Source organism: Acomys minous, assembly GCF_964271855.1.
Source record: "Acomys minous genome assembly, chromosome: 11".
Taxonomy (NCBI): Eukaryota; Metazoa; Chordata; class Mammalia; order Rodentia; family Muridae; genus Acomys; species Acomys minous.
This window is the reverse complement of record NC_140492.1, coordinates 46,996,320-47,008,816: the sequence shown is the minus strand read 5'-3', so window position 1 is coordinate 47,008,816 and position 12,497 is coordinate 46,996,320. Positions and strand designations below refer to the sequence as shown.

General features: G+C 42.8%; 1 protein-coding gene across 1 annotated transcript in view; it reads right to left on the bottom strand.

The window, feature by feature from the left end:
* The window catches only part of TMPRSS7 (transmembrane serine protease 7), a 32,065-nt gene extending 26,784 nt beyond the window's left edge, over positions 1-5,281 (bottom strand). The window contains exons 1-2 of the mRNA XM_084801991.1: positions 5,066-5,281; positions 1,303-1,433 (exon numbers count right to left, since the gene is read on the bottom strand). Coding sequence (XP_084658117.1) covers positions 1,303-1,395 — 93 coding nt within the window. The 5' untranslated portion in view covers positions 1,396-1,433; positions 5,066-5,281. The remainder of the gene's footprint in view (positions 1-1,302; positions 1,434-5,065) is intronic.
* Between the last annotated feature and the right edge of the window lie 7,216 nt (positions 5,282-12,497).

Here is a 12,497-nt window from a genome sequence, read left to right as displayed (position 1 = left end):
TAGTCAGACCAACAGTCCCCAGGCCAGCTGGTCCAAAACAGAATTGGCTCTCAAAGGAGACCTTTTCCAATTCCCACAACCCTCTTTTATCCTCAAGATAAACTCGTTCTCTTCTCCATCTCTAAAGAAAAAAACACCCACCAAAATGCCCCCATCTTAAAAATGCTATAATACTGTGGAAAAGAGTATGAAAAAAATATTATAATGATGCAACAACAACAAAACATTACCTATATCTGCTGGGCCTCTGTTGGTTTTGTTTAGTTTAGTTTCTCCTAGCCTACCAAGTAAACATGGTTTTAGGCATAACTGTTGTACCTATATTCAAGGTGAAGGATTTCCTTCTGTAGATATTGGCAGTCAGTAAGAAGCTACCCGAACAGTGCTGTCATTCCCCAAACCCCTCCTCATATCTCACTGCAGTGAGGTCCCTGGCAGCCTCTGTAGAAACCTTCCTCTTACCACTCTGGGCCTGGAGCTCTGAATGGACTTTCTCTTCTAGATGCTTTTAGGGAAGCATCTGGGAAAGCAGTCGGGGATATGCATAATTTATGACTGTTTTGATTTTGTGTTATGTATAATGTAAAAAAAAACCAAACTAGAAAGCTCCTTAAATGTTCAATAAAAAGGAATTTGTTAACTTTGAGAGTATTAACACTTACTTTTAAAAGAATATTTGCATTCATAGGAAGCATGAAATGCAATGTTAAGAGAAAAACATCACACTGTAAAAGTAACTACTAATACTCCAATATTGCAATCCCTCGTGTCCTTACGGATAAAAATCAAAGCTTTGTCTCTGGAAATGACATTGAAAAACTGATGATCTTAATACTTGTCTGAATGTTAGTAATTTTTATATTATTCATTATTTGAATAAAAAGCACAGTTTTTTTTTAAGTGAAGAGATGGCTGGTGCAATGCAGAAATAGATATGTAGAAATCACAAAATTAGTCAGTGTGTTTTAACTTCAGACCTGGGAGGCAGCAGGGGGAGGGGACAGAGATCTTTTAAAGATGATGTGATATTCCTTACTCTTCAGAGGAGAAAAACTATAGTTGAAAGAGCCATCTGAATGTGGTTTTATCCTACAGTGAAGACGGACTAAATAGAGGGAGGAAATGCATTTACACTTTAAAGCACAGATGAACTAAAGTTCGTGCTTCCCTCTGACAGCTTTATTTTTGTACCCGGCCTTCTATTTCCTGAACCCACAGAGCCAGGACAATTAGGAAGCTCCTCCCACTCCATCGCTTGCTCCCTCAGGCTCCTCCCTCCTGCTCCTGCACCCTCAGCCTCACCACTTGCTGTACTGTCTTTGCCATGGAGAGAAATTCCCTAGACTCCTTCTGCCGGTACTCAGGAAGAAACTCAATGTTGGTGATGCGGAACATTCCAACAAAATAAAAGGCATCTTTGCTCTCTGTCTTACCTGCAAAACAAGAGAGAAGGCAATGAGGAGGTTGGAAAGCCAAGCAATGTCTGATGCATGTTGGCAGGAGTCTCTTAAAATGATTTCATCTTAGGAAGATACATATCTTAGTGCATTGTAACCTGTAAAACTCAAAATGGACTGAGTGGCATCTCTTTCATCAGCAACAAATCACTGTAGCTCTTAATCCACACACTATTCATCTCGGCTGCCACTGGTAAATACTCGAAAGCAACACTTGAAGGTAAAGCTACATTCCTTGGACTCTAGTGGGAGGTTAAAAACATATACAGTTTTCGTGCATTACATGTCTGCGAACTGTGAAATGATAAGAAGTGTGTGCCATCACAGTCTGGGGTACAGGTGGCATGATGGGGAAAGAGAGAAGAAACCCCCTGACCCTTTGGAGCCTCCACTGAGCTCGTGGCTGACTCGTGTGCCTAATACTCAGTAGTGTGGTGAGGCTATGCTGCCATTCTGGGAAACAGATGGAGCCGTTCTCCTTACCAGTGTGGCCTTTGCCTCAGCATGGGGTCACTCCTACTCAAATCTGCTCTGGGAACAGTAAGACTAGGCTTCCTGGCATGAACTTTGCTGCTGACAGATGGACAGAGACAAGGCTGGCTGCATCTGCATGGACTCAGGGTCCAAGGAGAAAGAGGGCGGAGCTGGGAGAATTGGAGTCTATCCCTTCTGCACCCCCTCACAATACTAGAGCTTGAACATACAGTAGACAGGCACTGTGTATAGCACCGACCACAGTCTCCTCTTCATTTCTAAGATGGCTTCTCTCCTCTCCTGAAGCTTCCCATGGATATGTTTCAATATATATTTCTCTGCTCATGCATTTACTGCAATACTTGGAATCAAACTCACAGCCTTGCACATGGAAGTCAAGCACTCTCCACTGAGCTATCCTCCCATGCCTTAGTCTTTCAAGAATGCCACACAGGGCCAGCCCAGGCTGTCCTTGAACTCTGACTCTTCTGCCTCTGTCTCTCAAGAGCTGGTACTGCAGTCATGTGCTCCCCTGCCAGGCTTCTCCCGTGGCTTTGCCTCCTTCTCTGTGGCAGTACCCCCTCAAGCTCTCTGGGGGAATGCACAATAAACCACTGCTTTACCTCAGCTCCCAATATAGTAAGCTCTTGGCTTACCTTTGGGCCTCAAGACATTTGGTGAGGAGGGAAAAGAGGGAGGGGTAGCATAAATAGAAAAAATATCCCCTTTCTGGCAAAAGGCCTACCATCTTGTGAGGCTAAATAAAAGATGGTTGGACCTAACAGATGGAATCTATAGGAGTGATAGAAATCAACTCTTTTATATGGTCTATTTGGGGTCACTTAGGCCAAAGCAAAGAAGTGAGGCTGTGTAAGGATGGGGAACACAGGGGAAAAACAGAAAGCCTGTTTGGGGGGCATCTGGGGAGGTCTTCTGTTTGTTGGTATTTGATCATTATTAAGTCCTTGACCTTGGCAGATCATCTTCATCCTTTTAGTGTCTCACTAAATCTCACACTTAAAACTAGTCATTGCTTTTGGCTTTGTTCTTCCAGGGAGACACTCTTTAGGTAGGTAGGTAGGTAGGTAGGTAGGTAGGTAGGTAGGTAACTATTTTTTTTTTTAAGAATCTCACACATCATTCTCTGATCAGTATGTACTCCAGGGGCAGAACAAGAGGATTGCAAAGATAGTCAATTTAGCGTTGAATCCAGTTATATTTACAGAATACTTTTAGCTCAGCCCAGTGCACAAGGAACTTGCTGGTCTCCCTGATTAACTGTCTACCTCACCTCTAATGGCCACCCTCTGTGACTTAATTGTATATGTCAAGACTAACCTGTTTTCTATTAAACATCTTACTTATTAAATAAGGGGGTTTTTTTGTTCCCTACGTCTCTGTTTCCATTCACTGACCCTTTCTGGTTCTCATATAAATACCCAACTTCTGTATAATGTAAAACTTTAATTATAGGTTCTTGCAAATATGCCAGTTGGGGTACCAGGAAACCATGACATCTAAGTGCTCTGTGTTCATATGAAAGGTGTTGACTTCACTGCCCATTTTCTTAACTTCCCCTGCCAGTCTGTAATTGCCTTGGACTGAGAAATGGTATCTGGTTTACAAATGCCCACCACAGAGGTCAAATCACATTGGCACTCCCACAATGCATCACGTGACCTTCCAGGAGCCCATTCTGGAGGCAATTTCTCAATTCCATCTCTAAGCTCATTAGGTGCCCTTCTCCAATAACTACAAAATAATCACTTGAGGATGTAAACATAACCCACACCCTTCTTGGGTAGCCCACTTGTGGGCTTTTCAAAAATAGAAAATGCATCAGTAAATATTCTGAAGATTGTCTTTGTACTTAGATTATGCCAAACAGATTATTAAGGATCAATGTATAAGGACAAGTGAGTGACCTAAACTGCTCAAGAACATTTACAGATTCTTTGCCTAGAATTCTCTTGCCTTACAATCACATTCTAATATCCTTGAGAGCAGATCTAGGCAAGCTGCTTCTCTACTCAGAGCATTTCTGACACCAAACGGGTGGGTTTTCTTTCCTTACCAAGCAACTCTCCAATTCTCTGCAGATAGAAATGGGGTATCCAAGACCTCATGTAGCTATACAGAGTCACTGCCTCATTCCCATAGTGATGCTCTGGCCTCAAAGGCCAACTACAGGGAGTGTACCTCTAAGCAATGCATGCTGCTTCTACAAACCAGGCTCTAGCCTCTCTCTTCTTTCCAATATGGTCTAGAATTGAAAGGTACGGCTTAGCGATAACAAATTAGTTCCTCAGTCCTTCTAGGCACTTCCTGGTACCAATCATCTTATCAGTATTACAAAGCCAAAAAAAAAAAAAAAAAGCAATATTCTTAGAAGCTCTGTTTCAGCAACATAGAACTAGACCTTGATAAAATATTGTAACAGAATATGTTCTCACCTACTATCACTTAGGAAGTTATAAGAATATCAGAAACGAGAGTCTAGGACCCACATGTATGTATTTTACTTATGTGCCATTAAGTGTATTTTGTACCGAATGTATTACACACATGAGGATGTCTACGCAAGTCAACCAACGCTACAGTTACCAGGTTGAATTTCTAAGTGCTGTGTAAAAAAGAGCCAAGTTGTCACACAATCCCCAAAGGATCAATCAGACTGACAAAAGCATAGTTACAGTGGCAAAAACATAACCGGGAGACAAAGGTGTTTATATGAAAGGAGGGTTCAGGGAGATAGAATTTTAAGGTTGCCTAGTAACAGTCTGTTGGCAGAATGCGGAAATGAATCCATTTAGTGTTCCATTAATTTCTTTCAGCTACAAATGCGCTACATTTGTGAGTGAGTCAGCTTCCCCTGGGCATCCTCTTCAGCTTCTCCCTTCCCATCCTTCCTCCCTCCCCCTCCTTTTGTTCACCCATGGGAAGAAAGTGATGGCCAAGAAGAAACGGTGGACAATTCTGATGGCTTTCCCCTTAAAATCTCAACTCCATTTTTCAAAGCAGTGTGTCCATCTGGGAAAGAGAGAAAATCTACCAGAAGAGCCCAGAGACCGCTTAGGCCTGCTGATTTGTGCAGGATTCACCTGCCCCCCAAGGAAACTTAGAATTCAACTTACTGATATAGAGCCACAGAAGTGTCCAGGCTGTGAGTGCCAGGATAAACAAAAACACCGTGAAGAGAATGATCTTATTTTGAACATTCCAAAAGGGAGCCCTCTTCTTGGGCTGCTTGCGAGGCCTAGGTTTGCCAATGGGTCTTCGAGGTGGCCTTCTCCCTGGTGACTTCCCAGGGACACTGACCACCTGAATGGAGATGTTGGATATCTTTTCAGAGAAAAGAGAAATTATCAGTTAGACGTGATTACAAACATGAGCGGAGTGCCTCATACAGGAGACGCTGGTGCTACAAGGCCTGTCCTTCAGGCTATCTGTGTAAGTGAAATAAGTGGCTTCTAGTCAGCTACAATATAAAGCTTAGACAATCTAAACATTAGGGCTGGCAAAGTAGCTCAGCGAGTAAAAACGCTGGCTACCAAGCCTGATGACCTGAGTTCGATTTTCCTAAACCAGTGGTTCCCAACCCTCCTAATGCTGCAACCCTTTAATACAGTTCCTCATGTTGTGGTGAGGAACCGTATTAAACCATAAGATTATTTTTTATTTCCACTTCATAATTGTAATTTTACTACTGTTGTCAATTGTGATGTAAATAAATGTTTGTATTTCTTGACAGTCTTAGGTCATCCCTGTGAAAGGGTCATTGGGCCACACATGGGTCGATACCCACAGAGTGAGAACCACTGTGTTAAACCCACAAAGATAGAAGGAGAGAACAATTCCTTGAGAGTTATCCTGTGGCCATACACACACACACACACACACACACACACACACACACACACACACACATACACACACACACACACATGCCCATATGCACACGTACACACTCACACACATTCTTTTCAATGTAAAAAGAGAAGAAAAGAATAGATGGTGTGCCAGCCACAGAGCCTACCTCCCAGATCCTTTCCCCAGCACTTCAACCCTATTGAATGACACTGTGGAGCAGAGGTCTGGCTGCATAGAGGCAAGCAGACGGATCTGAAGGTTGGAAGTGAGAAAAGGATGCCTGGGTTGACACGGCCTTCTTTGTCTATTTCTCTGGGATGTTTGCTCAATTTTAACTTGAGCCAGAAGGGACTGGCTTGGGGGCATTTGTTTCATGACAAAAGACCTAACTTTGTAGGCTCAAACTGCCCTTGAACTCATAATTCTCCGGCCTCAGTGCCCTGGGTGTTGGAGTTACATGAGTGTGCCACTATGCTCAGCTGTTTATGGCTTTTCAATGCTTTGTAGCATTCTGCTTTTCTCTTGTACTCTCATTATTTCTGTCTGGTGGTAAGATTGAAAATAAGAATACAAGTGAGTTTCTCATAGAAATACTGATTTCCTCATTGTAACTTCTGGACTCCTGATGGCCTAGGGAAAACAACTAAAGAAGTGTGGGGGTTTTCTTGCTGGCTTGCAGGGTAGAACACCAACAGGGTTGTTTTCTCATTGACAGCTACTCAGCTGACTGGTGACTCAGTTTCCCAATCATAAATAAAAGAATAATCTTAAACAAAAGCAAGAAAATGACGTAGATGACTCATTAGCTGGTTAAAAAAAAAAACCCTTGGTTTGTGTGCATTCTATTGCTTGAAAGGAAGAAAAATACATTATTGAACTGCTTCCCTCCTCCTCTTTCTTTCCTCCTCTACCTTCTGTCATCTGATGCTGTGAATTCTTTAATAATACAAGTAAGAGTTTAGCTTCCTAGACAAAGAGATTTATACATGTCAGGGTAACTAAACTCCAGTGACGAAATAACTTTTAAACACACATCCTTTTAAAGGCAGCAACCCAGAAAAGAAAATAGTAATGACGAAGATGCAGCCTCTCGATAGCTCTCCTACTGCTTTCTCTTCTTCTCACCCTCTTCCTGGTTCTTCCTCTCAAAACGCCATGCCTTCCAGTCTTTAATCCTGCCAGTTAATGGGATAATATGGGGCCAAGTACGCTTTGCATTATTCACGATGCTCTCGTTCTTTTTGCCAAACATCCTTGTCAACCCTTGGAAGGAGAAGCTGCTTCTACCTTCTCTCCTGGTAAAAGTGAACTAGACAGACATCATTTCATGTCACTTCCTGATGTGGTGCGTTTGTTCTTTTGGAAAGAAAATAAACCAGTGTGGGATGATTTCAGTGTGGTGTCAAGATGCTTTTTAAGCCTAACTCCAAAGGAGTAAAAGAAAAGTACAGAAGTGCCAACACATGTAGAATACCAAGGCTCAAGCCAGATCTTTAAGTACCAGAGCACACTCTAGGCAGTTTCAGTTAGTGCTACTGATTAAATTTTAAAGTGGAATTTACGTAGCGATCAGTATAATTCCCCTGGAGTTTTCTAAAAACAGTACTAAGCAATTACCAACTACACGCCTTTAAAACAAGCTCACATTCACAAAATCCATTAAGTACTGTAAAAAAAAAAAAGGTATTATTTTTGTCTTTATTTTTTGCAGCCATGTGGACTCATTTCACTAACAGTACACAGTGTTCAAGTAAGCATTTAGGCTCCCCACCCTGTACTTACTTTGAGGTCCGAGGACTTGCAAGAAGCCTCACCATTTTCTTTGTCCATTTTCGGACTTCTGTGTGTGACCACCACGCAGAGATGCCAGCAGGCCAGTGTCCACTCACTTCCTCACATACTCGCCTGAGAAGAATTGAGAGGCAGCCACTCCGTTCAGCTAGCTTACAGGGGAATGGAGTCAGCTTACCTCCCTGGGTCCAGCTCAGAAACTGAAGCTGTCTCCTTGCTTCACTGGGAAGTTAAAGGGACCTGACACTCAGTGTTTCTCCAACCATGGAAGGTTTCTGAATACAACATATGATAAAACCAAGGCCTCAGTTCCCTCCCAACAGTCCAAATATAGTGACAAATGCCATTAAGATTGAGGCAAGCAAGCTTCCATTTTCCAATTGTCTTTTTCTGTGTCCTTATCTTAAAAGTCACTTCAGAATGGTCACCCTGCTTTGTCTCTTCATGTGTGCCTTCCTCAATCCTTTCTAAGTCTAGAAGAGCAGCCTCATTTGCTCAGAGTATCAGAGGGTTTATTCTGCTAATGCCAAGAAGTCATTACTAATTGTACAATAGAGAAAGCAAGCAATTAAACTGGGCAGGCTAACACACTTCTGAATCATAGAACTTGGGAGATAGAAACTGAAGGATCAAACTTTGAAGATATCCCCTCAACTACATTTGAAGACCCTTTTTCCAAAGAAAGGGGTTAGGGGTCATTACATTGCTGCCTGGCTAATATCTCTTGCAGGCTCCTGAAGGAAGCCACTCTAGTGGTGCCCTCAGCTCTCCAACTCGTAGAAATCTACTGCCCATCAGTGTTTCCTCTATCTCTCTTCCTTTAGTCTTGGCTCCTAAGAAAACCCAGGAGCCTTTCTGGTGTGAAGCTCCTATCCCTATCTCTACCACAGAAGTATGAATTGGATCCAAGGATGGGAAGCGTAATCCTGGGAGGTAAGGTCAGAATCCCTTCTGTTGCTGGGGAAACTCACACAAGTTAACACACCATTGTCTGAGACATCTGGGCATCAAGAAGATGCTTTAGGCTTTATAATGTAAAAGAACTGGAAGTTTTAAAATTAGCCTTTTTTGATGGTTCTCTCTGCTGTATTCTGCTTTTTTCTAAAATAGACTCATATTCTATTGATATAGGTAAAATACCCATCTTAAGCTGGGCAGTGATCCCTAGTGAAGACTATTTCTGACCCAAGTTTAGTCAGGCTCCTCTGAGCTCTTTGTTTAACTAGACTTTCTCCATGGATCCTTTCCTCAGCTGGCTTATCCCAGTTGTTGAAATGGCCTGCTAAGGTGATTCAGTGGACATTCCCATGTGATGGATGTAGGACATCTTTTGATATTTAGCTACATTCATTCTCTACACTTCTGTAAGTCTTGGCCTGCCTTGAGCAAGAATCCTGTTAGGTCAGTCATCAGGGATTCCCTTTACTGTTAATGCATTTTCCATTGTCTTAATGCTACCTGCTCATTAGCTCTAAGTCCTCAACTGTCTTTTCTGTGCCTGCAATTGAGCTCAGTTCTGTTGTGGTCTCTTTCCCTTGTGGCAATGATGCCTCATACAATCAGACTTCATAGGCTGTAACGCGTTCCTGCTTGCTGTGGCTTGAATGAGGAATGTCCCCCATAGGATAAGGTATTTGAACACCTGGAGGTGGTGCTGTTTGATTAGGGATGGCACCTTTAGGCATCCTAGCCTCATTGGAGGGGTTGTATCACTGGGGTGGGCTTTGAGAGCACATAGCCTTGCCTCACTTCCACTTCGCTCACTCTGCTTCATGTTTGGGTTTGAAGATGCGATCGCTTTGTTTCCTGCTCTAGCCACAGAAGCTGCCATGCCTTCTCTGCCTTTGTGGGCTCTCCCTCCAGACCTATGAACTACCAGAAACTATTTCATCTGCACAAGTCACTTTGAGTCTTGGTGTTTTATCACAGCAACATGAAAATAATGAATACTCTGTTTTTTCTCTTTGACGTGACCAAGAAGGAGAAGTGACAATTAAATAATATGATGCTACAATGTGTATACCAAAGGTAAAAACAATATATCCCACCATGGGCTGCTTTTTAATCATCACTCCAGAAGTTGCCCAGGTCAAAGGCAAGTTCTTTAACTGCTGGAATCATTACAGCTGACATGGAGCCTAATGTTTGTCTCCATCTACTCCTGAAGGATTGCACAGTCCCAGATTTAAACAGAAGATTTGGAACAACCATAATCATGGTGACTGGAAAGCCTGGGAAGTGGAATTTAAATTATTTCACCTCTGCCTTCCATGTGACCACTCGGTGTTAATTTGTATTTAAACTTCGATGCAGTTATGTAGACATTGAGCTGCTTTTATATGTAATGGTTTGTGGGCAACATTTAATGTATGCAGAGCTGAATAAAATGTTCTCATTTTCCCATAACCATTTACTGGTTCATTGTATTATTTGATTTTTGGTTTTAGCAAAGACAATTTCAATGTTTAGATAGAGGTACATCTACAAAACACTCCCACGCCTAAGGCTCAAGGAACCTTATGGAAAGGGGGCGGGGCAGAAAGTCTGTAAGAGCCAGAGGACCAGAGAGTTTGCTGCAAAAGTGTATCTCCTAGTAATGTCAGAATTTACACCTGCTGCTCCCCAGCATGACTACCCAAACATGAGTGACAAACTACATGTGGAAAGTCCATAAGACCTCAGCTTTACACAAAAATCTACAAGCATCTGAGTAAAGATAGAAGGGGAGGTGGTCCTCACCAGGGAAGCACACACCAGTTGGTTATCCAGTGCCAAGGAGTCAGCCATAAAAATGTACAAAGAGTAACATTATATGTACTCAACAGGTTATATTTAGAAATATACAAATGCATATATGTATACAGTAACAATTAATTTTTTAAAAAGAGAGACCAGGAGTCTAAAGGAGAGTGGGGTGGGGTATATGGGAGACTTTGGAGGGAAGAAAGAAAGACGAATTGTAGTTAAAATACAATTTAAAAACCAAACGAACAAGCAAAAACTATAATCCAGTTTGAGTAAACAGATATATGACAAAACCAAACATGGCTAAATGTTAAGGGTGGAATCAAAGCCTGGGTAGATTCATTGACTCTATTAAGTTCTTTCAATGCAAAGTTCTACATTTTTCTTGCTAAGATGCTGGTGAGGAAGTAACCATCTCTGGGAAAGAAATACATTAGATAGCCCACAGATCTGAAGAGATGTGAAGAAAGCTGAGGCACAGGGCAGACATGCTTGGAGGCAGCTTGGAGAGCAAGCATTCTTTGACCTCTTTGTTGTTGTTTTGAAGTTCTGGCAAAGAGCCCCTTAAATTCCGGAGCCTTTCATGAAAGACGACACAAGGGTCCACTGCAGGCTGGTGTTCCCACATGAGCAGCTTGAAGGACAGTCCCTTGTCAGCAGTAAATGTCCCTCCGCACAGGACCTGGCTCCAAGGAGAAATATTTTCCACTGGGTTCAGCAAGGGTCACGGAGAACACAAACTTAACCTCAGCGTAAAGTCAACCTATGAAAACCTTGTAAGTGTTTCACCATTCTGCCCCAAAGCTACCACCTAGTGAAGCCTGGGAGCTAGCTCTGAGTCAGGCATCCAGCTTAAGCAAGGCATAGAGACCTTGGCATAGAGACGTCCAAGCAGCGGGAGGTGATTTTTCCATCTTTGCCTGATTGCAGGAGAGGCCAGCTTTTCAAGCATCTGAGAAGTGCATTTCTGCTACTTAGGCTCCGCTTCCCCCTCCTGTGATAAATGCACACACAGAGTTGCCATCTGATCACCACTCACTGCCGAGCCCTCGGGAATGGAGTAGGAATCTCAAGGTTGCTCAGGTCATCGCTCAATGTTCTGTAATGAACTGACAGCTTCTCTTTCCCTCTTGACTCACAAGAAGGACTGTGTGGTCTTAACGCTTTGTGTCATATCCCAGGGACTTTTTTTTTTAAACAAAGCATATTTGACCTGAATTACTCTGTCTCCTTAACTGGGTTTCCTCCTCCACACCCCACCCATGCTGAAGCCGACCTGTGTGCTCAATACTGAAAATTAAAGCTCCCTAAAATGACTCCAGCAGCACTTTTTCCCTTCATAAACAGTAGCTCTTTGTATCTGTGTGCCCCCACCCCCAGTCTGCTATTCAAGATCTTGCTTAGTGTGCCACCAAAGCACCTGACTGTATCCTTCTGTCACATACGCTAACAGGTCCACCAAATCATGCATTTTTGGTCTTGATTCCTAATCCTTTCTGCCTATACATTTATTGCATGCCATTTGGTGACACGTCAAATATTTTTAAATGAGAAAATTGTTATTTTGGGGTTTGTTGTGGGGTTTTTTGTTGTTGTTGTTGTTTATTTGGTTTGGTTTGGTTTTTGGCTTTTGGAGACAGGGTTTCTCTGTAGTCCTGGCTGTCCTGGAACTCACTATAGACCAAGCTGGCCTCAAACTCCACCTCCCAAGTACTGGCATTAAAGGTGTGGGCTACCATGCATGGTTTATATCACTGTTCATAAATAGCTCTTCTCGGAGGGATGTTAGCTCCTGATTACACCATAAGGCAATGTGCATGATGCCAAGGGGCGTGAAGATTAGCCTGAGCCATAGGGGAGGATGACATCAGCATCCCTCCCTGTGGCCCTGGGCTTCTCTCTGGTTCCCACTGCTATGCACACTTTAGCCATGTTCCACATCCTGCTTATAGAACCCACGCACGTTGTGCACTGCAGCCTACAGCAATCTCCTGGGGGGGGAGGGGTTTCTGCCTCAAAAGCTCTACTGTGCATCCTACTACTTGAGACCTCGATTATAATAATTCATCAAGCGGTTCTTTTCGGCATCTCTCACATTGTCTTATTGGTGAATTATCATGTCTATTCAAATCTCTAACCACACTTCAGGTTCTTACAAGG